This window comes from Chiloscyllium plagiosum, chromosome 15 (genome assembly GCF_004010195.1).
Source record: "Chiloscyllium plagiosum isolate BGI_BamShark_2017 chromosome 15, ASM401019v2, whole genome shotgun sequence".
NCBI lineage: Eukaryota > Metazoa > Chordata > Chondrichthyes > Orectolobiformes > Hemiscylliidae > Chiloscyllium > Chiloscyllium plagiosum.
In genome coordinates this window covers 38471213-38495928 of record NC_057724.1, presented here as the reverse complement: position 1 = coordinate 38495928, position 24716 = coordinate 38471213, and the positions used below count along the sequence as shown (strand labels likewise).

General features: G+C 39.3%; 1 protein-coding gene across 1 annotated transcript in view; it reads right to left on the bottom strand.

The window, feature by feature from the left end:
• The window catches only part of frmpd3 (FERM and PDZ domain containing 3), a 532412-nt gene that overhangs the window by 108806 nt on the left and 398890 nt on the right, over positions 1 to 24716 (bottom strand). Inside the window, exons 7-9 of the mRNA XM_043705300.1 lie at positions 13450 to 13495; positions 4750 to 4854; positions 1730 to 1837 (exon numbers count right to left, since the gene is read on the bottom strand). Of these exons, the coding sequence (XP_043561235.1) occupies positions 1730 to 1837; positions 4750 to 4854; positions 13450 to 13495 (259 nt within the window). The remainder of the gene's footprint in view (positions 1 to 1729; positions 1838 to 4749; positions 4855 to 13449; positions 13496 to 24716) is intronic.

The following is a 24716-nucleotide window of genomic DNA, read 5'->3' as shown; positions in this document are numbered from 1 at the left end:
ACACGAATATAAGTTTCCATTATAACTCTCTCACCTCCCCTTTTCAGTTCCTGGTGGAGTAGAATATATAGAATGAGTACAGTACACTATCTTTGTTTTGCAATGACATAAATGCTGGAATCATTTATACGAGTGTGTAGAACTAATTGTCATTATCACCACAGGCACTATTGTTAACAAGGGATCAATAGGTGTGGTATTTGTAATCTTAAGTTGTGTATGCTATATTGTATTTACTTTCTTATTTATACACTTGTACAGCAATGGAAAATTCAAGAGAAATCTATTGCCACAGAAATAATTGATTTAAAATACTCGGATTCCACGTAGAATTATCACAAATATGGTGGAGCTGAAACAAAACATATAAACAGCCTATGTTATCTCACAACTTATTTTTGGTCACTCAAACTTAGGGAGCTAGCAAAATATGGCAGTTATAAAGAAAGCTGATGTTGCAAATCCAAGACGTCTACAGGTACTTCCTTGGATTCATTAGCATTTATTGATCCCACTTGAGGTCTAATCATCACTTGTATGGGGATGGACTGACATTGCCCTTGTACTTCTATGATAGTGGTAACATTTATGCTCTCTGCACACGTGCTTCTTCAATCTCTCCAAAGGGAAACTAAAAAGGAATTGGTGAACAGAGTCAGATACAAATAAATTAAGAGCTTTATTTCATGGTAAAGTGAATATACAGAGAATATTTAATTTATTTCAATCAGGACAAATTCTGTTTGCGTAATCATAAAAAATACAGAACATGCCACCTTTCCCTATGTCATTGAGTTGTGATATTTGGCTTAAATAAGGTTACTTGCAATAGTACACCAGAAATCCAACATCATGAATCTCAACACAGCTTTCTACTTAAAAAAAACCAGAACAACTAACCACTTTTCTGTCTTTAGGGTATACCTTGACTTAATGAAATACTGTTAATAATTAGCTGGCAGCCCACTTTACACCTCTCCCCATTTTTATTTTCGTTGGTTATTGATAATTGCTATTACACAATTTACATCATCACAAAAGTCAAGATCGATCCCTTTGAGCTCCTTTTGTCATTTGTTTATAACTAGAAAACAATGAAAGACTAACACCATGGCATGAGTTGTATTTGATTTCCAAGGCAGGCCAATAAATTGTTTATTATTTTACAGTCTATGGAAAAATAACAAAAGTGAGTTCTACAGCATCTTAATTACCTATTTTGCAGAATCTTTTGACACATGTGAATGTACTAGGCTTTGCAATATAATGTTTAACTTTTTCAAGACACTTGTGTGCAAAAGATCCTGATATATAAAAATCATTTTTTGAACGTGTAGCAGGACTGATGTAAATATACTCAACATTAAATAACTCATTACAGATAAACAATGGAACTGAAGTACATATCGATACAATTGCATGTAATTTAGAATGTTACACCTGAAGTTTTGTACTTTCTGGATATGAAGATTGAAGGTGGAGATGGATGGAAATGAATGCATTTTACAGTATTTTAGCAGTTAAATTTAACCTCCAAAAATTAGTGGGTAGGGTTTGGTTGGTATGTAAAAACATTTTTTTTAAAATGCAAGCACAATCCCAACCCACCTTGAAGGTGACTACATCTGATTTAGCAGGAGGTGGGATTTGCCAGTCAGGCAACTCTGTATTTGCTGGTTAAAAATATATTGTGGATTTAAGTTTCCTTTCTCTTCTGAGATGGTCTTACCCTCACGGTTGTTCTGCTGTCAAAGGTGAACGATTTCATCTGACCGTTTTCCAGGTACACATTCAATACGTTTGAGATCAACATCAGAGTTTCCTCTTTCATAGGGTCCTAGTAGGAACAGAAAATGTTGCATTTATTTAAATAACATCTGTAATATCTGATAGATTTCATCCAAGAAATAACATAACATTTATTGTGTTACATTACTTTACATGTTTATGGCTTTGCAGATGTCCTTATTGTTTGGCATATATTAGAAGTTTGTGGCTTTAAACTCCTCTCTAAGGTATAATCCTGTAATCAGGATGAAATGAATACCAAGAGAACATTTTCAAAGATGGTATCTTTTGAGTGAAAGCTTAAACTGAGGGCCTGCTCCAGGGTGCAGAGCAAGCATGAGGTAAAACCGAGCGAGAGACCAGCAGCTAAACTGGTAGAATACAGTCAGTGAAAATAGAAAGTCAGAGCCCAAGCTGAGTCTAGATAGATGAGATTACTTACAGTGTGGAAACAGGCCCTTTGGCCCAACAAGTCCACACCAACCCACTGAAGCGTAACCCACCCAGACGCATTCTCCTACATTTACCCCTTCACCTAAAAATACAGGCAATTTAGCATGGTCAATTCACCTCACCTGCACATTTTTGGATTGTGGGAGGAAACCGGAGCACCCGGAGGAAACCCACGCAGACACGGGGAGAATGTGCAAACTCCCCACAGTCAGTCACCTGAGGTGGGAACTGAACCCGGGTCTCCGGCGCTGCAAGGCAGCAGTGCTAACCACTGTGCCACCATGCTGCCCACTAAGTAATGTGTTCTCAGAAATTATTTTAAAAACTATCACAGAGCCTGAGGCCCTGGAGGAGAGTCCCTGGGTAGAATAGCAGAAAATTTCAGGAGACTTACAGGGTATGGTAATGATATTGTATTGCAGCAATACAGACAAATGTTCTGGAGATATGAAGTCAAATTCCATCGTGGCAGCTGGGAAACTTTATCAATTAATGATTCTGAAATAAAATTCTAACCTTGTTTATAATGATCATGAAACCACAAAATTATCATAAGCCTCGTTGTCCTCCCAAGGCTGAAATCTTATCCATACCCAGTCCAGAATGTATGTTTTTCAAGATAACAATGCAATGGTGTATATGCCATTTTGATGTATGAAACCATTGTGCAATTGAAATTAAAATTAAGTAGACTGACCAGCATTCATTGAGGCATAGGAAATAGAAACACACACCTTCTTGAGTCAAGCTTGCAAATTCTTCCTCACTAACATATTGCGTTATGTTAAAATTGGGATTGCATTTCCACAGACATGAGCATACTCAGACAAACAAACATTTAAGCCAATCTCCCAGAATCCTCCATCACTGCCCTTGAATATGTCCTGTCTCACAGGACACACCAGAGGCAGCAACATGATGATATACAGTAGGGATGGAGTGGTTCTGAAAGTCTTTAGCACGGACTCTAGACACCATGAGGGATCTGCTATTAGGTCAATCATGGGCAAGGAAGGCATCCTTTTGATTATCATTTATTGCCCTCTCTCAGCTGGTTAGTCAGTGCGTGAAGATACAAAATTTATCCTGGGTCTGAGACTTAAAATGTCCATAACCAGAATGGTGCATGAGTATTGATGAGCTGATCAAGTCCTAAAAGACACATAATAAGGTCCTATGTTAATTAGCTTCATGTTAGGTTGTCTGCTTTAACATTGTTCAGTTAATAAGGATCTTATATTGTTTTGTGTCTGAGATTTCATTTTAACATAATTCCATGCCAGGTTGAATACAGGGGTGTGTTTCTGATCATGCTATTCTGGAATGGCCTTTTCCACTCCTTAACGGTCCCAGTCACTGCCAAGCTTCTTTCTGACTGATGCTCCTTTTTGGCTCTGTAACCCTGCAACTTGGAAGTGCTCTTATCTTTAGTCACAGGCAATGTCCCAGAGGACTGGAGAATACCCAATGTTGTTCCTTTATTTAAGAAGGGCGACAGGGATAATCCAGGAAATTACATGCCAGTAAGCCTTACATCAGTGGTAGGGAAATTATTGGAGAAGACTTTTATGATAGGCTTTATCACATTTGGAAAAACATGGACCTATTTGTGATAGGCAGCATTGTGTGGGGAAGTTCTTGTCTCACAAATGTTTTTGAGGAAGTGATGAAGATGATTGATGAGAGCAGGTGGTTGATGGACTTTAGCAAGGTCTTTGACAAGGAAGAAGGCTGATACAAAAGTTAAGTCACATGAGATTTGCAGTGAGCTGGTGAGATGGATACAGAACTGGCATAGTCATGGTGTCTTAGAAGACATAGAGTGGTGGTGGAAACGGATTTTACTGACTGGAGATCTGTGACTAGTGGTATTCCACAGGGATCAGTGCTGGGACCTCTGTGGTTTGTAATATATATAATTTGGAGGAGAATGGAAGTGGTATGATTAGTAAGTTTGTGGATGACACAAAGATTAGAGGTAACTGCAGGTGGTGAGGATGATTGCCAGAGGATACAGCAGCATATAGATAGACTCAAACTTGGGAGGAGAAGTTCATTTGAATGCTCTGATTCTATGAATTTTCCAGGTTCAGCTAAATTAACATTGCTGATGGTTGTTTGTTAGTCCAAGTGGCATCAGAAGAAGTGCTCTGACTACCACAATAATACAATACAAATGTCTCTGGCAAGGTCTATCATGATTAGAATGGGAGAATTTACTGAGAGAAATCAGGTAAGTCGACAAATAGATTAGCTGTGGTGGAAGCAAAGGTCAATGGAGGTCTGAAGTATCCTTATTAATCCACACCAGCAAGAGCAATTCCTGTATCACCCAGTTTGCAAAGAGTATTCCTGTGCTTAATTTCAGGCTGGTTATGATGTCAAGTATGGGATTGTAGTTTGTGCTCTTTCCACTATCTTTACTCCTATCCACACTGCAATCACTGGGTAGGGTGTAGGCTTTAAAATTCACCTTTTTTGACTGAAACAGAAATTGTAAAGACTCACAGAACTGTTTCCGTTGATCGTGACTTCTTCAGAAAATCGTACTTTGACAGGATTCGTCCTAAGCTGTGCTTTCTTCGCTGCACTAATAAAGGCAGACTTCGGAGACTGAAAGAGTTGGAACATTATTGAGATTATGTTAAGATAGCAATATCCTGGCTGTAACCCAATACCTGGTCAAGTAAACAGTGACAAATAAATTGTTTCTTGTCCTTTTGAAATGGCAACAACATGTACTTTGTGAAAGGAAATGCTGTTCAAGTGTAACCTCAGTCTCATCTATTATCCTCAAGTCTATTTTCTAACCTGGGCTTCATTTTCTCTTTAGTATTTTTTACCTGTCCAGCCTGATTTTGAATTTTTTTTTACTAACCCCTGTGATACACTCTAGTCCAAATTATGACAACAGGCTGGAAGTCTGCAGCTGAGTCTCTGATAAGACTCTTTACTACTGATCACAAATATTTGAGTGAATCTTCTTCTGAAGAGGAACTCTTCGCATGTTGTAATTTAAGAATAACAGATACTTTCCATGTGTTTTTGCATTGTCTTCACCAATGGATGATGCAATTTTTTCATAAAACCATACTGCTCTCCATGAAAGTCAAGTAACAATCAACTCACTCTTGCTTAGAAAATGATTGACATTACAACACTTCAGTACTGGCTGTAGGACTGTTCACTTTGCAGCCATTTTTCCAGATAGCTGTGCTGCCTCAGTATATGATGTTGCTTAATATACTCTAGAAAGGAGATTGGAGCTGATAATATTATTAGTGGGATCACTGGTCCTAGAAAGTTTAATGTCGATCCTTTTATTCCTGAGTGCATGTAAAAATAGAAGTTTTAATATAAGTTATGTTCGATATGAAATACTCCATCTTGCAGTTTGCTCATGTTGCATTCCCAGCCAATGAGTGCTGAGTTATAGATGATTATATATCTTTGGTGCCAGAAAATTAACAAAAAACAACTCAAAATATTAATTGAGATTGCTTCTAAACTTTCCCAAGAATTGATTGCAGCAAGTTAATACTGGGGTAAGTAAGCTTCAACTATTAAGAGGTAATATTTTGCATTTGTTCCACACTGTTCATTAAATTGGTCATTTGCCTGTGGTAGCAAATTTATGCTTCATTTGCAGCCATCAATCTGAAAGTCCAATAAATGCAGACATTCTTAAAAGGTGTTGAGAATCTACTGCTGCTACTTAACATTTTACCTTCCATTCTTCATTTTTCAATCTTTAGCTATAACTATTCATCTCAGTCCTTTCTGCAGATTTGGCAAAAAAAAATGCTCTTTTAATTTTAAAACTCCAAGGTGACAGAAATTTTAAGACACATAGTGATTTTATGATGCAAATCTGTGAAAAACTTAAGCACTTCTTATCAACTACCTGCGTTATACTAAAATAAAACATAAAACAGTAAGTGCTGAAGAAAGCAGGTCCAGGGAGGGGAAAATTTCTCCTCTGCCTTTAGAAAAATTTCACATGAGTTCTTTGTCAACGTAGTTCCAATTTATTTACAAATAAGAATGACAATCATTTTGTTTTCCAAATTGCAACCTATTCTTAATTTAGAAAACTTAGAAAAATATCAGAGAAATGTCAAAAATGTGAATATGAACATGAAATGATGAAAATGTTTATTCTTCACTTAGTTGAAATAAGCCAGATATAAATCATTAAAGTAAAAGCTCTTAGAGGTGCAACCTTGTATACTTTTATTCACCAACTACTGCCTGCTAATTCCTAATTATAGGTACCTTATCTCACAAACCTTAATTATTCGATATTCTAATTGGGAGATACTAATTAGGGATTTTTGCTTCTGTACTTGGCAACCTGTGATCTTCAAACCAGTAATGTGACCCATGGTTGAGAATACTACATAATGGAATGTTGTAGCTCAAAATGTAGATCAGGCCAGAAAGCATACTGAAGAAGAGGAATAGATGAATTTAGAGAATGAAAATGGATGCTTGAAGGAAATGTTAGATAAGATTATCTATATTGTTATTTATTAGATTTATATAAAACATAATTCAGTGATTATTGCTATATTTAACAATGTCAATATTTTTTATGCAGGGCATAGGCTGCATGCTGATGCTGACAATATGGTTCATGAAGTTCGTCAATAATCTACTGCTCCTGAGGGTCTGGCCACACTTGCACATAAATGAAATACCTTCAACTTAACAATGCGAACTCTATTGATTTACCTAAATTGTACCCAGTCCCATTATGCAAAACGTGATGTATCAGAAGCACCATGTAGAGTGGGAGCTAGAAATCAAGTGTCAGCAACTGAAGAAAGGCTAAAGGCTGCCTGTGAAGATCCACCACATTTTGAGTAATCCAACATTGATGAATCAAAACTGTGCCTTTCTTTGGCATTTGGAGGGAACAAGGTTGACTTATTCTTGGCAGAGATCACCCTGGAATCAGCAACGTATTTTTTTGCTAACTTGTCTTCGAATGCCTATTCCAAATGCCATAGTCAACAACTATTCTACTGAATGCAGGGGCCTGAGAACACTTACATTTCTCGTCAAAACTCAGTATTTTAGAACTCTTTACTTAAAAGCACAAACACTCAAATTGATGGTTTTGCATCAGCTACAATAGGGAGACATCCTAATTTCTGTAACGTTTTCATCTTTTTGAGACTTGGATACAATGCCTGGTAGGAAGATTTAAAATTGGTCAATATATTTAATATCTATTCCAATTCAATGGTAATTTGTCAGGATTACTTAAACTAAGTTGTTATACACATGTCTGGTTTGACCAAAATGTGAATTCAGACCCAAAGAAATACGCTTGCCTCTTATCTGCCCTCTGAACTGGCCAAGCAAGATAATCAGATGTATCAATTCACTGCAGAAGAGTTGACTGAGAATAAAACTGGATGATTCACCTGATATTCAAGCACCATAACCTGAAGGGCTATGAACAAAAACTGGAAAATGGCATTAGGCTAGGTGGCTCATTATTCAGCCAGGACAGATATGGTGTACCAAATGGCTTCTTTTTGGTACTGTAAATATTCTATGATTATATTATTGCTAACTGAATAATTAAAAAGTGGGTAATCAGTGGAATGACAATAACCATCTAGAATTGCTGTTCAAGTGGCCAATTATTAGATATTTTCGAGCAGCTTGGTCTGACCTTAACTTCAAAATTAATGTGATTACGTAGCTGAAGCCCATAACTTATACGGATCTGGATCAAGTGCTAGAAAATGTGATTAGCCTGCATAGCTTATTTCTCAGAGGGCCAACACAGTGTCATCTCCTGCTGTACCCTCCTCAGTGTTCAAAGAATCCAGTGATGTGAGGAGAGGACTGCAAAGTGGCAGAACGGAATTTGCTCCTCTGGAGGGCCAGCACGGACAGGAGGAGTTGAATGGCCTGCTTTTGTGCTGGTAATGATTAAATGTCAATCCAGGCACTGGAAGTGGCACAAATACACCCTGCTCAGACATTGATGCCAAGTTCTCCTCACGAACATCTGGGGACTTGTGTAAATCATTGAATCATACTTTACAGCTAAAATTACAGCCACCAGCATTAGCATCCACCATTCCTGGATAGGGCCCATGGGAAGGAAAGACCCAGCTGAGGATTTGAGGAAGGACTGATCCAGGGAGTCCTCAACACTAACTCTAGATCTTATTAAGTTTTATGGCATCAGGTCAAACAAAGTCAACAAGATGATTAGGGGTTTAGATAGGGTTGACCATGAGAACCTTTTTCCACGTATGGAGTCAGCTATTACGAGGGGGCATAGCTTTAAATTAAGGGGTGGTAGGTATCGGACAGATGTTAGGGGTAGATCTTTTACTCAACGAGTCGTGAGTTCATGGAATGCCCTGCTAGTAGCAGTGGTGGACTCTCCCTCTTTATGGGCTTTTAAACGGGCATTGGATAGGCATATGGAGGATAGTGGGCTAGTGTAGGTTAGGTGGGCTTGGATCGGGCAACATCGAGGGCCAAAGGGCCTGTACTGCACTGTATTTTTCTATGTTCTATGTTCTATAACAAAACCTCTTGCTTATTTCCCTTACTGGGCTCCCTCAACTGATAAATCAGTTATGTCCTGTATTGAACATCATGAGGAAAAAGAAGAGGGTAGCAAACACTTAGCATATATTTTTCCTGAAGAACTTCAATATCTGACACAAAGACTGATTCACAACTGATCTATTAGCTGAGTCCAGAAGGACATAGCTGTCAGATGATGCCTGAGGCAAGCAGGAGACAACCACCAAGAGGGAAAACCAATTTGATCTTCACCTGATGTACATTATGTCTGTTGCATATAATACATGCATAACAATGTTGGCACAATTCATGTGGAGGTCATGTCTTGTCTTTACATGGATAACACTCTCCATTCTATTAGAGTCATAGTGTCATAGAGATGTACAGCATAGAAACAGACCCTTTGGCCCAACTCATCCATGCCAACCAGATATCTTAATCTAATCTAGTCTCATTTGCTAGCGTTCGGCCCATATCCCTCTAAACTCTTCTGAAATCCCTATACCTGTCCAGATGCCTTTTAAATGCTGTAATTGTGCCAGCCTCCACTACTTCCTCAGGCAGCTCATTCCATACACACACCCCCTCTGCATGAAAACGTTGCCCCTTCGGTCCCTTTTAAATTTTTCCCCTCTCTCCATAAACCTGTGTCCTTTAGTTCTGGACTCCCCCGCCCCAGGGAGAAGATCTTGTCTATTTATCCTATCTATACCCCTCATGATTTTATAAAACTCTACAAAGTCACCCCTCAGCCTCCAACGCTACAGGGAAAACAGCCCCAGCTTATTCATCCTCTTATAGCTCAAATCCTCCAACCCTGGCAACATCCTTGTCAATCTTTTCTGAACCCTTTCAAGTTTCACAACATCCTTCCGATTGGAAGGAGAACAGAATTACATGTAATATTCGAAAAGTAGCCTAACCAATGTCCTGTACAGCCGCACCATGACTTCCCAACTCCTACACTCAATGCTCTGACCAATAAAGGAAAGCATATCAAAAACCTTCTTCACTATCCTATCTACCTGTGACTCTACTTTCAAGGAACTATGAACCTGCACTCCAGGTCTCATTGTTCAGCAACACTCCTTAGGACCTTACCATGAAGTGTATAAGTCCTGCTCTGATTTGCTTTTCCAAAATGCAGCACCTCACATTAATCTAAATTAATCTCCATCGACCACTTGTTGGCCCCTGGCCCATCTGATAAAGATCCCATTGTACTCTGAGGTAACCTTCTTCGCTGTCTACTACACACCAATTTTGGTATCATCTGCAAACTTACTAACTATAACTTCTATGTTCACATCCAAATCACTTATATAAATGTTGAAAAGCAGTGGACCCAGCACCAATCCTTGTGGAACTCCACTGATCACAGGCCGAGAGTCTGAAAAGCAACCTTCTACCACCACCCTCTATCTTCTACCTTTGAGCTAGTTCTGTATCCAAATGGCTAGTTCTCCCTGTATTCCCTGAGATCTAACCTTGCTAACCATTCCCCCATGGGAACCTTGTCGAATGCCTTACTGAATTCTACATAGATCACATCCACCGCTCTGCCTTCATCAATAATCTTTGTTATTCTCCCTGTATTCCCTGAGATCTAACCTTGCTAACCATTCCCCCATGGGGAACCTTGTCGAATGCCTTACTGAATTCTACATAGATCACATCCACCACTCTGCCTTCATCAATAATCTTTGTTACTTCCTCAAAAAACTCAATCAAGTTCATGAGACATTATTTCTCAGGTACAAAGCAATGCTGACTATCTGTAGTCAGTCCTTGCCTTTCCATATACATGTAAATCCTTTTCCTCAGGATTCCCTTCAACAACTTGCCCACCACCAATGTCAGGCTCACCAGTCTATGGTTCCCTGGCCTTTCCTTACCACCTTTCTTAAACAGTGGTATCATGTTAGCCAACCTCCAGTCATTGGGCACCTCACCTGTGCTATCAATGATACAAATATCTCAGCAAGATGCCCAGCAATCACATCCCTGGCTTCTGACAGAGTTCGAGGGTACACCTGATCAGGTTCTAGGGATTTATCTATTTTTATGCATTTCAAGACATCTGGCACTTCCTCCTCTGTAATATGGACATTTTTCAAGATGTCACCATCTATTTCCCCTCATTCTATATCTTCCGTGTTGTTCTCCACAGTAAACATTGTTTGGTACGAATATTGTACAAAACAGCAGCTCAAAACTATGCATCTATGATGTGCTTTGGGTTGTCAATAGCAGAGAAATTACTTTAACCACAATCTTAATCTCATGCCCTGTGCATTGCTCATGTCACAATTACCATTAAGCCACTGTTTAATAAGTAATGCAGAACTACCAGGAGTAGCATAAGGCATACTTAAAAAATATGATGCCAAACTGATGAAGTTATATTTGACGCACATCCTGAAGACAATGTAGCTTTGGAAAAGAGCTCATTGGGAGAGAGCAGGAGACAAGACAGGAGGAGGAATTGGAATTGCCAAAGGGAGATTGTGCTGAAGGGAGAGGTGGCCTGCTGCTGGCTGAGTTGCGAATGTGGTGTTGGAGAAGCACAGCAGGTCAGGCAGGATCCAAGGAGCTGGAGAATCGATGTTTTAGGCATCCAGATGAAGGGATTATGCACGAAATGTTGATTCTCCTGCTCCTCAGATGCTGCCTGACCTGCTGTGCTTTTCCAGCACCACACTCTCGACCCTGATCTCCAGTATCTGCAGTCCTCTCTTTCTCCTGCTGCTGGATGAGTAGATCCAGATCTTCCAGAATGAGGGCCTTCCTCCTTCCCCAAGTAGGAGCCAGTTTACTAGCTTCAATGGGTCACCTCACTGCCTTGTGGTGCAGTGGCAGGCTATGGCACAAACTTTCTCCCTTATGACAATCAGCAAACCTCAGTGATAGCTGCCTTGGATGTTTGAAACTCACATTCATTTCTATTCCTGCCGCTATGCCTGCCTCCATATCATTTAAGAAATCACACTTTGGAAAATACAGAATTCAGTCATTTTCACATGAGAGGCAGAAAAAAAAGACTCCAAAATTTTCCATCTCCAAAATGAAAATTAAACCCATGGTTTATGAAAATGTTTTTGGGAAGTCACAAAAATACCTATGATCATCCTTAAGATTCAGGTACATAAAATCGTTAAATTATTTTAGAAGACCCATGTCGTATCGCAAAGTTTAAAAGTAAAAGATACATTCATGCCTCAATCTAAGCAGTTACAGTCCAAGTGAGTGTAGATAAATGGGCCAGATTTTAATCCTGCTGGCCAAAATGCCAAAAATCGCTGACAGTATGCCATTTAAATGACTATCAGCCTTAATTTAAATCAAATTTTGGTTTCACAGCTGTCTGATACTTGGAGTGTACAGATCAGACCAGTTCAAAGCAGGTCTGCTTCAATTAATTTATTTTTAGATAGTCAGTACACCACTTTAGTCACCCCTGTGGCTATGGAGACAGGACAACATGGGGGCAATCAGATAGACAGTTAGTCAGGTGCACTGAATTATGAAAGGTAGATAAGAATGTGATTAAAAAGTGCATAAAGCTACTGGAGCTGACATTTTCAAACAACTTCCCGTACAAATATTTGTTTTCATAAGAATTTACATTAAAGAATTTCAGTGCACTGACTTATTTTCAGCAATGAGTGTTTCTTTAAAATTAGTGATGCGATCAATAGATACACAACTTTAGCCTATGTCAACAAGGTTCTGGAGTTTGCCCTTGGTGCATACTACATGAGTTAGCATGGAGTGGAGGGGGCAAATAGTAGTAGGTGGGTCATTGAATGGAATTATTTAGCCCTAAGTTGGACCAGGGTATTGGATACAGTGTAAATATTTGGTATGGGATAGAGGGGATGTGAATGGCCATGTGATGGGCATCCAGTGATAAAGTGGGTATGAGAAGCCTTTGCGATGGGTAAAGAGGATATATGGTGGTTTGAAGGAGCAGAGTTGTGTGAGGGGGGAGAGAGTGTAAGGGATGGAGGGATGTTTCTTACCATTTAAAATTAAACTGCAGTACAATGCCATTACAAGTGGACAAGCTTTGCACAATGCCTGAATCCACAGCCAGTAACCTCTCCTCTTGACCTAGGGACACCCAACCCGACTTCTGAAGGAACCCAGGACTCCAGAATGGTCTTTGACCTTTTGGGTCCCTTTATCCTAGCTTGGGTTTTCAGAGCTTGGAAATGTCCCATCTCTGCTCTCCCAAACCAGAAAGTCAGGGCCACAGTTTGTGAAAATATTCAATTCTGAAGATAATTAAAGTAGAGGGCAATTATGTAAGGTATGCTTTGCCTAGATAATACACCAAACAATATTTTTCATTGTATCTTGGTACATATGACAATAATAATAAATTAAATCAAAATCAAAATCAGACAATTCTGAGGGAAAACCTCTGGATAGTATTCAGGAGAAGAAATCTGAAATAATAATTTAATGCAGGACCTAAGTGCTGCCATGCTGTGATGGACAAGTTCAGTTTAGATCTGGAATCAGATCTAGAATATTTCTCCAATCTATGAGTAGCATTTGCCGACTGATATCCAATCGATTTTAAACCATCCCTTGTTAGATCATTTACAGATCGTTTATGAAAGAATTAAGAAGCATACTCACTTGATGAGGCTGAAGGACAGTCAGAATAATGGAATCCTTGCCATTCCTATTTAAAAAAAGATGAATTGCCAGTTATTATTTGGTACAGATTTCATAGTTTGGAAATTTAACCACTGATAACATTTGAGAACATTCCAAAATACAAACCAATCATTTCTGCCCCTTAATGTGTTATATCAATTTTCTTTGAGCTGAATACAGTATGTACAATTAAGTAATTTCTGGTAAATACCTAAATCCATATCAAACCCATTTTGAATTAATGAGTTTGGGAAAACAAAATTCATGGTGGTGCTAGCTTGCATGGCTGATGAAACAAAAGCTCATGGTAATTTTCAAATGTAAAACTATTCAGAGAATAAGTTCCCTCCCAGTTGTTACATCTGTCTGTGATGATGGCTGGATGGAAATGGATGCAGTGAAATTATGGAGGAACTGAAGAGATAGTTAGCATAGTGGAAGGCACCAGAAGCATACCAGAACATCAAGAGAGTCGGGGGCAGAAGTGATTGTAATGGCTGTCACTAAGGAGATGGTGTTGGGGAAGCTGGAAAGTCTGAAGGTAGATAAATCACCCAGACCAGATGAACTACACCCCTGCATTCTGAAGGAGATTGTGGAAACACTGGCTGTGATCTTTCAGGAATACTTAAGTCAGGGAGAGTTCCAGAGGACTGGAAAATGGCTCATGTAACACTCCTGTTTATGAAGGGAGGGAGGCAGAAGATAGGAAACTATAGGTCTGTTAGTCTGATCCTGGTCATTGGTAAGATTTTAGAGTTCACTATGAAGAATGAGTTTCCAGAGTACTTGGAAGTGCATAGTAAAATAAGGTTGCGTTAGCATGGCTTCATCAAGAGGAGGTCATGCCAGCTAAATCAGTTAGAATTCTTTGAGGAAGTAACAAGCAAGTTAGAGAAAGGAGAACAAGTAGATGTGATTTATATGAATTTTCAGAAGGGCTTTGACAAGGTGCCATACAGGAAGCTACAAAATAAGATTAGAGCCCATGGTATTAAGGGCAAGATAATGGTGTGGATAGAGGATTGGCTGACTGGCAGACATAGAGAATGTGTATAAAAGGGTCTTTTTCAGGATAATAACCAGTGACTAGTGGAATTCCACAGGGGTCCATGTGGGCACCACAACTATTCATGTTTTATATTAATGATCTGGATGAAGGAATTGAGGCCATTGTTGCTAAGGTTGCAGATGATACAAAGATAGGTGGAGGGATAGGTAGTGTTGAGGAAGAAGGGAGACTGCAGAATTATATGGACAGGCTAAGAGAATTGTTATGACATGGGGTAAATCCTCCTGCTTAATTTAAATCAGCAACACAGAAAATATTTATCCTGTGCAGTAATCTGTGAAAATTCAAGAGGCCAAGAACTATTTAAAGTACAAATTAACAACTTTATTTCTTAACATATAACAGAGAATAATTAACTAACAACTATTTACAACTCCTTCCTCTAAACTATCTTTTACTTTCCCCTGTACAATACTGGTCTGACAAAAATCACAATTAAGATTTACAAAACAAAACTTATCGCAAAACTAGGCAGCTTTTGGTTCTTTCCTGTATTAGAGTCATAGAGATGTACAGCATGGAAACAGACCCTTCGGTCCTGTCTTCTTTTCTTTTTCTTGGGGATTCTGCTTCACAGGTTACTGATTGATCAAGGTACCTTTAAGGGAGCTATTTTTTGGGTAGTCTCTACATGCTGGTGGCTTGGCAGTTCTCTCCCCGGTGTTATATCCCCAAAGCATCAGATTGTGCCATCAGCTTTTAAGATTGTCAATATGCTAATTTCAAACTTGATTGGAATTTGGTATTTTTTGGGGGTATAATTAAACTGATTGGCCTAATTTGGATCTGATTTTGTCTCCAGGCAACCCAGCTAATCTAGTTTTCGACCAACTGTTACATTGTTACCTTATTGAGAACACTTGGTGCTGTCAGGTTGTTCTGCTAGCTTTTAACTCTATGAAAGGTAAAGTACACCCACATCTTCATAACACCTCCCCCCTTAAGAAAAAATGAACCATCATACTGAAAAGATGGCTTTATTTTTTTCTTCTACTTTTTAGACACATTACCCTAACATACGGATAACTTTAATATAAGTTCACCTTAACTTCTTTCCATATACCTGTATATATATATAAAACATTAAACAAATATAAATCTCATCTAAACTTTATCAGTTAAATTCATCATAACACAACTGTGATTACATTCTTACGACCCGCAACATGTACGACTTTAAATGAAAAGTTGGTAACATAAGACTCTAATGAAAAGGTCTCATATTTTTGTTTTTAAGGTGTTTTAAGAATATAAGCAGATTATGATCTGTGTACACAACCATCTCCGACACATTGTTCGTGACATACACATTAAAATGTAAAGCCAGTACCAAACTCAATAGTTCTTTTTCGATTGTGGAGTATTTCCTTTGGTGGATGTTAATCTTTTAGTAACCATCTAGCAGTTCAACCCCATCCACATCTTTCTGTAGGAGTACAGCTCCAACTCCAATGTCACTAGCATCGATGGCAACTTTAAAAAATTTTGAAACGTTTGGTGTAGCTAAAACGGGTTTGGTGGTTAATATTGATTTCAAATGGTCAAATGCCTCCTGGCATTGTTCTGTCCATCGAAACTTTGTGTTCTTCTTTGGCAAATCAGTTAATGGTGCCACTACACTGCTGAACTTTGGAAGAAACTTCCCATAGACTCTGCTAAGTCTGAAGAATCAAAGCACCTCTTTCTTCAAGGTTGGTCATGGAAATTCCTCGATGGCCTTCATCTTTGTGTTCCATGGGGTCAACCATGATCGATGTTATGTCCCAAGAACGTCACTTCTGCTTTCGTGAATTCAGTTTTATTTAAGTTTATCACCAGTTTTGCTTCTCATAGTCATTCAAAGAGCTCTGCCAACTGTACCATGTGATCTTTCCAGGACTTAGTAAAAATCACTACATCGTCCAAATGGACTGCAAATTTTGTTAACCCAGCCACAACTCTGTTCATGAGTCTTCGGAATGTGGTGGATGCTTTCTTCATTCTAAAGGGCATCACTTTAAACTGGTATAGCCCATTTCGGTTTACAAATGCAGAAATTCCTTTCGCCGACTCTGATAAAGGTACCTGCCAATAACCATGCATTAGGTCCAACCTGATGAGATAACTGGCTTGTCGGACTTTCTACATATAGTCCTTCACTCTAATAATTGGATATGAGTCCAATTTTGTAACGGTGTTGACCTTCTGATAATCCATGCAGAATCGTTGGGTCCCGTCTGGTTTGGGAACTAAGAGGATTGGTGAACTCCACTTGCTCTGGCTTGGTTCGATGATGTCCTTGTTGAGCATGGCCTCCACCTCCATGTGGACCTGTCTGGCTTTGAAAGGGTTAAGCCGACAGGCATGTTGTTTGATTGGAGCAGTATTCCCTACATCTACTTCATGTATAATAGCATTAGTCCTCCCCATCTGATTCTTACATATGTCCTTATACTGTAGTAACAAACCTTTCAACAGTGTTCTGTGCTCCTGAGACAGTTAGCTTACTAATCTATCCCACTCCTCAGGGACATCTTCATTTTAAAATCTATTTTGAGGCACATCAAAATCTACATTATCTGGATTTGATTCCTCACTCTGTGCGGCAGTTACTAACACCTGTTTCTCCAGTTCTTTCTCTCTAGTATAATCATTTCAACATGTTCATATGACATAACCGACACTTTTTTTTGCTATCTGGCATTTTTACTAAATAGATCACCTGACTCAACTTTTACTCAATTTGATAAGGACCACTAAATCTGGCTTTCAAGGGAACTCCTATCACTGGTAACAACACTAACATATCATCCCCTCGGGAAAATGTCAGAGTCTCAGAGCTTTTATCTGGCCCGATTTCATTCTATACTGTGCCCTCTTCAGGTGCTGTTTAGCTAACTCCTCTACTCTATTTAATCTCTCCCTCACCTCCGATACATAATCAAAGTGTGAGATCTCTGACTTTGGTCCTGTCAGTTTTTCTTTAATTCATTTCAATGGGCCTCTCACTTCATGACTGAATATTTACTCAAACGGGTTGAACTGAGTAGATTCATTTGCGGCATCTCTAATGGCAAACAATACAAATGGGATACCTTTATCTCAATCAATCAGGTAATCCTGACAGTATGCTCTCAATGTGGTCTTCAAAGTTTGATGCTATCTTTCTAAAGCTCCCTGGGATTCAATTTGATATGCACTGGATTTAAAGTGTTATATACCTAAGCTATCCCTAACCTCCTTAATCAACCTGGCAGTAATATTTGGCCCTTGGACCGACTGAATCTCCCTGGGTAGCCCATACCATGTGAAGACAGCTACTAACTCATCTACCACCTTTTTTGCCTTGATACTCTGTAATGGAATTGCCTCCGGGAATCTGGTAGACACATCCATGATGGTTAACAAGTACTGGTTCCCACTTTCAATTCTCAGGAGGGCACCTACACAATGAATTATAACCCATGTGAAAGGTTCTTCAAATGTGGGAATTGGCAACAAAGGTGCTGGCTTTATTACCGCCTGTGGCTTACCTACCATTTGGCAGGTATGACACTTACGGCAAACGTTAACCACATCCTTGTGCATTCCAGGCCAATAAAAATGTTTATGTACATTAGCCTGAGTCTTTCATACCCCTCGGTGACCTCCTACAGGTAGTTCATGTGCTACCTGTAACACCTCCTGTCTGTATGTGACTGGCAACACAATCTGGTGCACTTCGGCCCATTTCTCCTCTTCACTAACCTGCTGTGGTCCCCATTTCCGTCTTTGGATTCTATCTTTCAGATAATAACTTCCGGAATACTCTCTGCCTCTTTTTCTGAGTACTCCTCCGCATGTATATCTTTTATCATCTTGTCTTGCTGTTGCAAGTCTCTTAGCCTTTCAGGACTAAACACTTCTGTCTGACCCAATGCCTGTTCAGGTTTTTCCTGCACCATTACGTCAAACAGAGTATTTGCTAACTGAACCTCAACTCATTCATCTTTCTCTTTACTTTTCACTTCATGCTGTGACTTATGCTAGTGGGATCTAGTTGCTACACAGTCTGGGAAAATACCAGGATATTTCTGTTTTAACTCCTCAATTTCTTGGTCTTCCTTGGGTTTCTCCACAACTAGGGGTGTCAATCCCACCTTGCCCTGCCAAATCATTCCCAAGAACAATCTGAATTCCTGGAACTGACACTCTGTCAATCACTCCCACTGTAACTTCCCCAGTCTTGAGTTGGCACTCCAACCTGATCTTACATAGGGGAACATTAAATTTCTGTCCATCGATTCCACAAATTGCCACACTCTTGGGTAACAGATCAGAAAGAGTGCATATTCACTCATCCCTATTAGTGACTGGTTAGATCCTGTATCTCTCAAAATTATAACCCCTTGTCCTTCTCCCCCTGTTTTTTCTAAGTAAACTTTACCCGCAGAGGTAAATTCTTTGTAGAGATTAGGTATTAACTCCAGACCCAGCCCCTACCTAGGCTGTGCACTCTCCTGCAGCTCCTTTGCTCTTCTTGGGGTCCCCTCTACTACCTTCAGTAATGCCACTGGCTTAGCTTCTTTTACCACATCTTTTCCCACAGCACCTTTCTTTAAATGACCAGCACTGTGAGTTTACGTGTCTCACTTTCTGACAGTGAAAACACCTTGTCCCAGTGCCCTTCTGAGATCACTGACACTGTAATTTTCTGTGTCCCACTCCATTACAGTGAAAACACCTGAGGCCTTTCACCTCCTGCCCATTCTCTTGGGCTTCTTTAACCTGTGGTAAATTCTTACCTGTGTTCCCTGATCTTGGTTTAGTAGTGTAGGATCTTCCCCTTCTCCCAACTTCTATCCCTCACAGGACGAAATTCTGGTCAGAAGCTTGTCTCATGCACCAACACGTACTCACCTGTTCATTCTGTGGCCTCCTCACTTCCTGTTCTTCCGTGTGAAATCTTACCATCTCTGGAAGTGAGTTTTTAAACTCCTCTAGCAGAATAATCTCTCACAGAGCCTCAAAGGTCCTATCTATTTTCAAAGTGCGCACTCATCTATCAAAATGACTATATTTAATTCTTTCGAACTCAACATAAGTCTGACCTGGTTTCTTCTTTGTGTTTCAATCCCTACCTATATGCATCTGGTACCAATTCATATGCACTTAAAATAGCTTCTTTAACCTCTTCATAATCTCTTGCCTCCTCCTCTAACAGTGTGGCAAGTACCTCACTTGCTCTGGCCTACCAGTTCTGTATGAACTAGCATTACCCATAAATCCTCAGACTACTCCATCTGCCTAGCCAATTTTTCAAATGAAATAAAGATGACTTCAGCATCCGTCTCATCAAAATGCGGCAGAGTTTTGACATATTTGTATATATCACTCCCTTCTCTTTTAATGTCCATCCTGTTAACTCAACCTTGCTGACTAAGTTGCAACTTCTCAAGTTCAAATTCTTTCTATTTTTGCTCAGCTCAGAAACTTCTCTCTTTATTTCTTTTTTTGCTCATCCAAGAACTTTCTCTCTTTTTTTCCTCTCTCCTTCTCTTCTCTCTCTCTTTCTCTCTAATTCTCTCTCTCTTTGTTTATCTTCTAACTCCATTTTCCTCACTTGTAATTTAAGTTTTTCTACCTCTACTGCACTTGTCTGATTCTCTGACACACCTAAGTGTTTGAGTAATTCCCTTACAATTTCAGCTTTACTTTTGTCCTTGGTTAAACCCAAATCTATCATTCGCTAATTCTAAAAGTAAGGCCTTTTCTTTTCTTCTAAGCTTTCTTGGCAAACTTGAGAATTATCTTCAAAATTTAGAACATCTTTAGCAATTTTAAGAGCAGTTTCTCTCACTTTTAATTTAATCAACCACAAGTCACCGAAAGTAAACAAATTGCCGCACCTACATTTTATTTAAAGATCTAGGACACTAACCTGCAAATGCTTAGATCTGCTGGGATTTTTTTGTACCCCCAAATCTATTCAACTCTTTCCAAACCAGTTCAAATCCTGACAATGAGCCCCCAAACTATTATGACACAGAGTAAACCCTCCTGCTTAATTTAAACCAGCAACACAGAAAATATTTATCCTGTGCAGTGAAAATTCAAGAGGCCAAGAACTATTTAAGGTACAAATTAACAACTTTATTTCTTAAAGTATAACAGAGAATAATTAAGTAACAACTATTTACAACTCCTTCCTCTAACTTATCTTTTACTTTCCCCTCTACAATGCTGGTCCGATAAAAATTCAGTTTAAGATTTACAAAACAAAACCTCTTATCTCAAAACCAGGCTGTTTTAGATTCTTTTAGGAGAAAATGAGGACTGCAGATTCTGGAGATCAGAGCTGAAAATGTGTTGCTGGAAAAGCGCAGCATGTCAGGCAGCATCCAAGGAGCAGGAGAATCGATGTTTCGGGCATGAGCCCTTCATGAAGAAGGGCTCATGCCCGAAACGTCGATTCTCCTGCTCCTTGGATGCTGCCTGACATGCTGCGCTTTTCCAGCAACACATTTTCAGTTTTAGGTTCTTCCCTGTATTCCTGTCTTCTTTTCTTCTTCTTGAGGATTCCGCTTTGCAGGTTACTGGTTGATCAAGGTACCTTTAACAGAGCTATTTTTTGGGCAGTCTCTCCATGCTGGTGGCTTGGCAATTCTCCTCCCAACTGTTCAATTTTCCCCGGTCTTATACCCCAAAACATCAGATTGTGTCATTGGCTTTTAAGATTGTCAATATACTCAGTTCAAACTTGATTGGAATTTGGTATTTTTCAGGGTATAATTTAAACTGATTGGCCTAATTCAAACCTGATTTTGTCTCCAGGCAACCCAGCTCACCTAGCTTTCAACCAACTGTTACATTGTTACCTTATTGAGAACAGTTGGTGCTGTCAGGTCGTTCTGCTAGCTTCTAATTTTCTTAAAAGGTACAGTACACCCACATCTTCATAACAGAGTGGGCAGATGGAATACAATGTGAGAAAGTGTGAGGTTATGCACTTTGGTAGGAAGAAGAGGTTAAATTATTTTTTGAACAGGGAAAGGCTTCAGAAACCTAAAGCACAAGCAGACTTGAAAGTCCTAGCTCAGGATTCTCTTAAAGTTATCATGCAGGTTCAGTTGTCAGTTAGGAAGGCAAATGCAATGCTAGCATTCATTTCAAGAGGGCTAGAATACAAGAGCAGAGATATACTGCCAAGGCTGTATAAGGCTCTGGTCAGACTGCATTTGGAATTTTCTGAGCAGTTTTGAGCATCATATGTAAGGAAGGATGTACTGGTGTTGGAGGGGGTCTAGAAGATGCTTACAAAAATGAATCCAGGGACAAAGAGCTTGTCATATGAGGAGTGGTTGAGGACTCTGAGTCTGTATTTGATGGAGTTTAGAAGGATGAGGGGGCATCTGATAGACCACTCAGTATTCTATACGTTTCTATGTACAGTGGATATAGAGATGCTTCCACTCATTGGAGAGGCTAGGACCTAAGGGCACAGCCTCAGAATGAAGAGATGACCTTTTGCAACTGACTAAGGATGAAATTTTCAGCCAGTGTATGGTGAATCTGTGAAACACATTGCCGCAGAGGGCTATGGAGCCAAGCCATTGAGTATATTTAAGACAGAGATAAATAGATTCTTGATTAGTAAGAGGAATCAAGGGTTACAGGGAGAAGACTGAAAAATGGGGTTGAGAGTCGTATCAGCCATGATCGAATGTGGAGCAGAGTCTGTAGGTCGAATAGCCTAATCAGCTCCTATATATTATGGTCTGATGGATAATCTCTGGAACAGACATTCTCGTGCTCTACGTGGGAGATGTGTGGACCTAAAAATAACTGATGAGATCAAGAGGGGCTTCCTGCAATGAAATAGCACTTATGTTTATGGCTTTAATGTACATAGTTCAACCTTTGGATTCATGTCATACCAACATAATAAGTGGCTGCTTCTTGGAAAAATGAAACTTTGAGAAAAGAGAACAATATATATCCTCTCCTGTTTGATATTTTGTGAGGAATCATTTTCAAATCGTGGAAAGTTATTAGTGCATGAAATGTTATCAGATTGTACAAGGGAAATGGAATATTTAGTCAAAAGATGATTTTTTTTGTGGAGGGACACTACTGATCCAAAGTAGGATTCTTGTGATGATGTCATAACTAAACAGAATCAATATATTTGATGAACTCTACATGTTCCACATTGCTTTGACTCTCCTGAATGTAACCTTGTACAGTTACCTCATTCAGTAAATCATGTCACATGATTTTATTATGCATGACTGCTTTTATGCTTTTTTACACATTTAAAAATGACAACGATTTACAGGTTTACATTTTATACTCTGTATATAAGTGGACCACAATTTCAGAAGGATTTTTGGAGGTTTCAAAGATCAACAAATAATTCATGATTGTTGAAAATAAGGGAATAGTCTAGATCTGGTGTATATGGATGATCAGCTGTATCGTAAGGTATTTCACAAGAGGTCTGTTGGAGAATTTCGGGTTCAAGATATAAGACTGAATGTAGTACATATGCAGTGGCCTCACAATTTTTCTAATGTCCAAATTCACTACCTATGATGCTGCAAAACACCAAAAATGTCCATTTGTATTTAAAAAAACATCAGAGCTTTCAAATCAAATAATTATCGCCCAATCGTCCTTGTGTTACTTAATTTTAGCAGGACTGGGTGCTCAACACAGTTGACACATGTAATCCTTCCATATCCCTGTTAAATGAGGGATCCTTCACAAGGTTTCTTCAAACTCCGAAAACAATATCTCAACCTGCTTCAGTTTGCTCGCCACCTTGACATTTATGTTATGCTCAAAGGAAAATTAAGAAGTAAAATTTGAGAACACAGCTCAACGAATTAAAATTTCCTTTAAGTCACGATCAACAATATCATGGAAGTAGCGACAATAGAATTCTTGTGTCTGGTACTCATTCTGTCAGATACACCGAGGAGAAAGTGAGGACTGCAGACGCTGGAGATCAGAGCTGAGAATGTGTTGCTGGAAAAGCGCAGCAGGTCAGTTGGTGTTGTCAGCACTGTGTACCAATGGATCCATTTGATCAAGAGAAAGGCAAGGGACAGTCAAAGTCCTGACCATACAGAGCTAATATATGGAGCTGAAAATATGTTGCTGGAAAAGTGCAGCAGGTCAGGCAGCATCCAAGGAGCAGGAGAATCGACGTTTCAGGCATGAGCCCTTCTTCAGGATTCCTGAAGAAGGGCTTATGCCCGAAACGTCGATTCTTCTGTTCCTTGGATGCTGCCTGACCTGCTGCACTTTTTTGTCAGATACACCACCAAGTATTAAAACAAATAATCACAAAGAACATTTGACAAAATGTTTAATTTTAACATTTGCCAAATTGAACAAATTAATACCAAACAAGATTTGTACTCAATAAAGGCATAAAATGGAAAATTACCAAAATATTGATACAGGTCATTCTCCTAAAACACACGTTTCGTTAACATGAATTTGCTGTAACGTGATTGATGAGTTGGGGACACTACTTCGAAAGCGCGATTTTTCTATAATGCGGGGTTGCATTAGAAAGCAAGTATCGTATTATAGAAGAATTACCTGTACATTTAATTTTTGAATTGTTTCACTGGGGTACTATGTTGGAAATCAAGCTCTGTGATTTCTGAAATCATCATAAAAATTAAAGGTTTTATGTAAATACCCAAATTCCCCAATGTGCTTGCTTCGTCAGACTCTGGCTGACAGAAAGCACTGACCATGTTTTTATACTTAACAACATTGACTATTTATTACACATAGTTTCAAAGCAATTATGAAATGTAAACATATATGTCTATTAGATAAAACTGCTCAAAGTTTGTGCGAAGATTTGTAGCTCGGGTGCTCGTTGCTTTGGTTCTGTTCGCCGAGCTGGAAGTTTTTGTTGCAAACGTTTCGTCCCCTGGCTAGGCGACATCATCAGTGCTTGGGAGCCTCCTGCGAAGCGCTTCTTTGATGTTTCCTCCAGTGTTTATAGTGGTCTGTCCCTGCCGCTTCCAGTTGTCAGTTTCAGCTGTCCGCTGTAATGGTTGGTATATTGGGTCCAGGTCGATGTGTTTGTTGATGGAGTTTGTGGATGAATGCCATGCCTCTAGGAATTCCCTGGCTGTTCTCTGTCTGGCTTGCCCTATGATAGTAGTGTTGTCCCAGTAGAATTCATGTT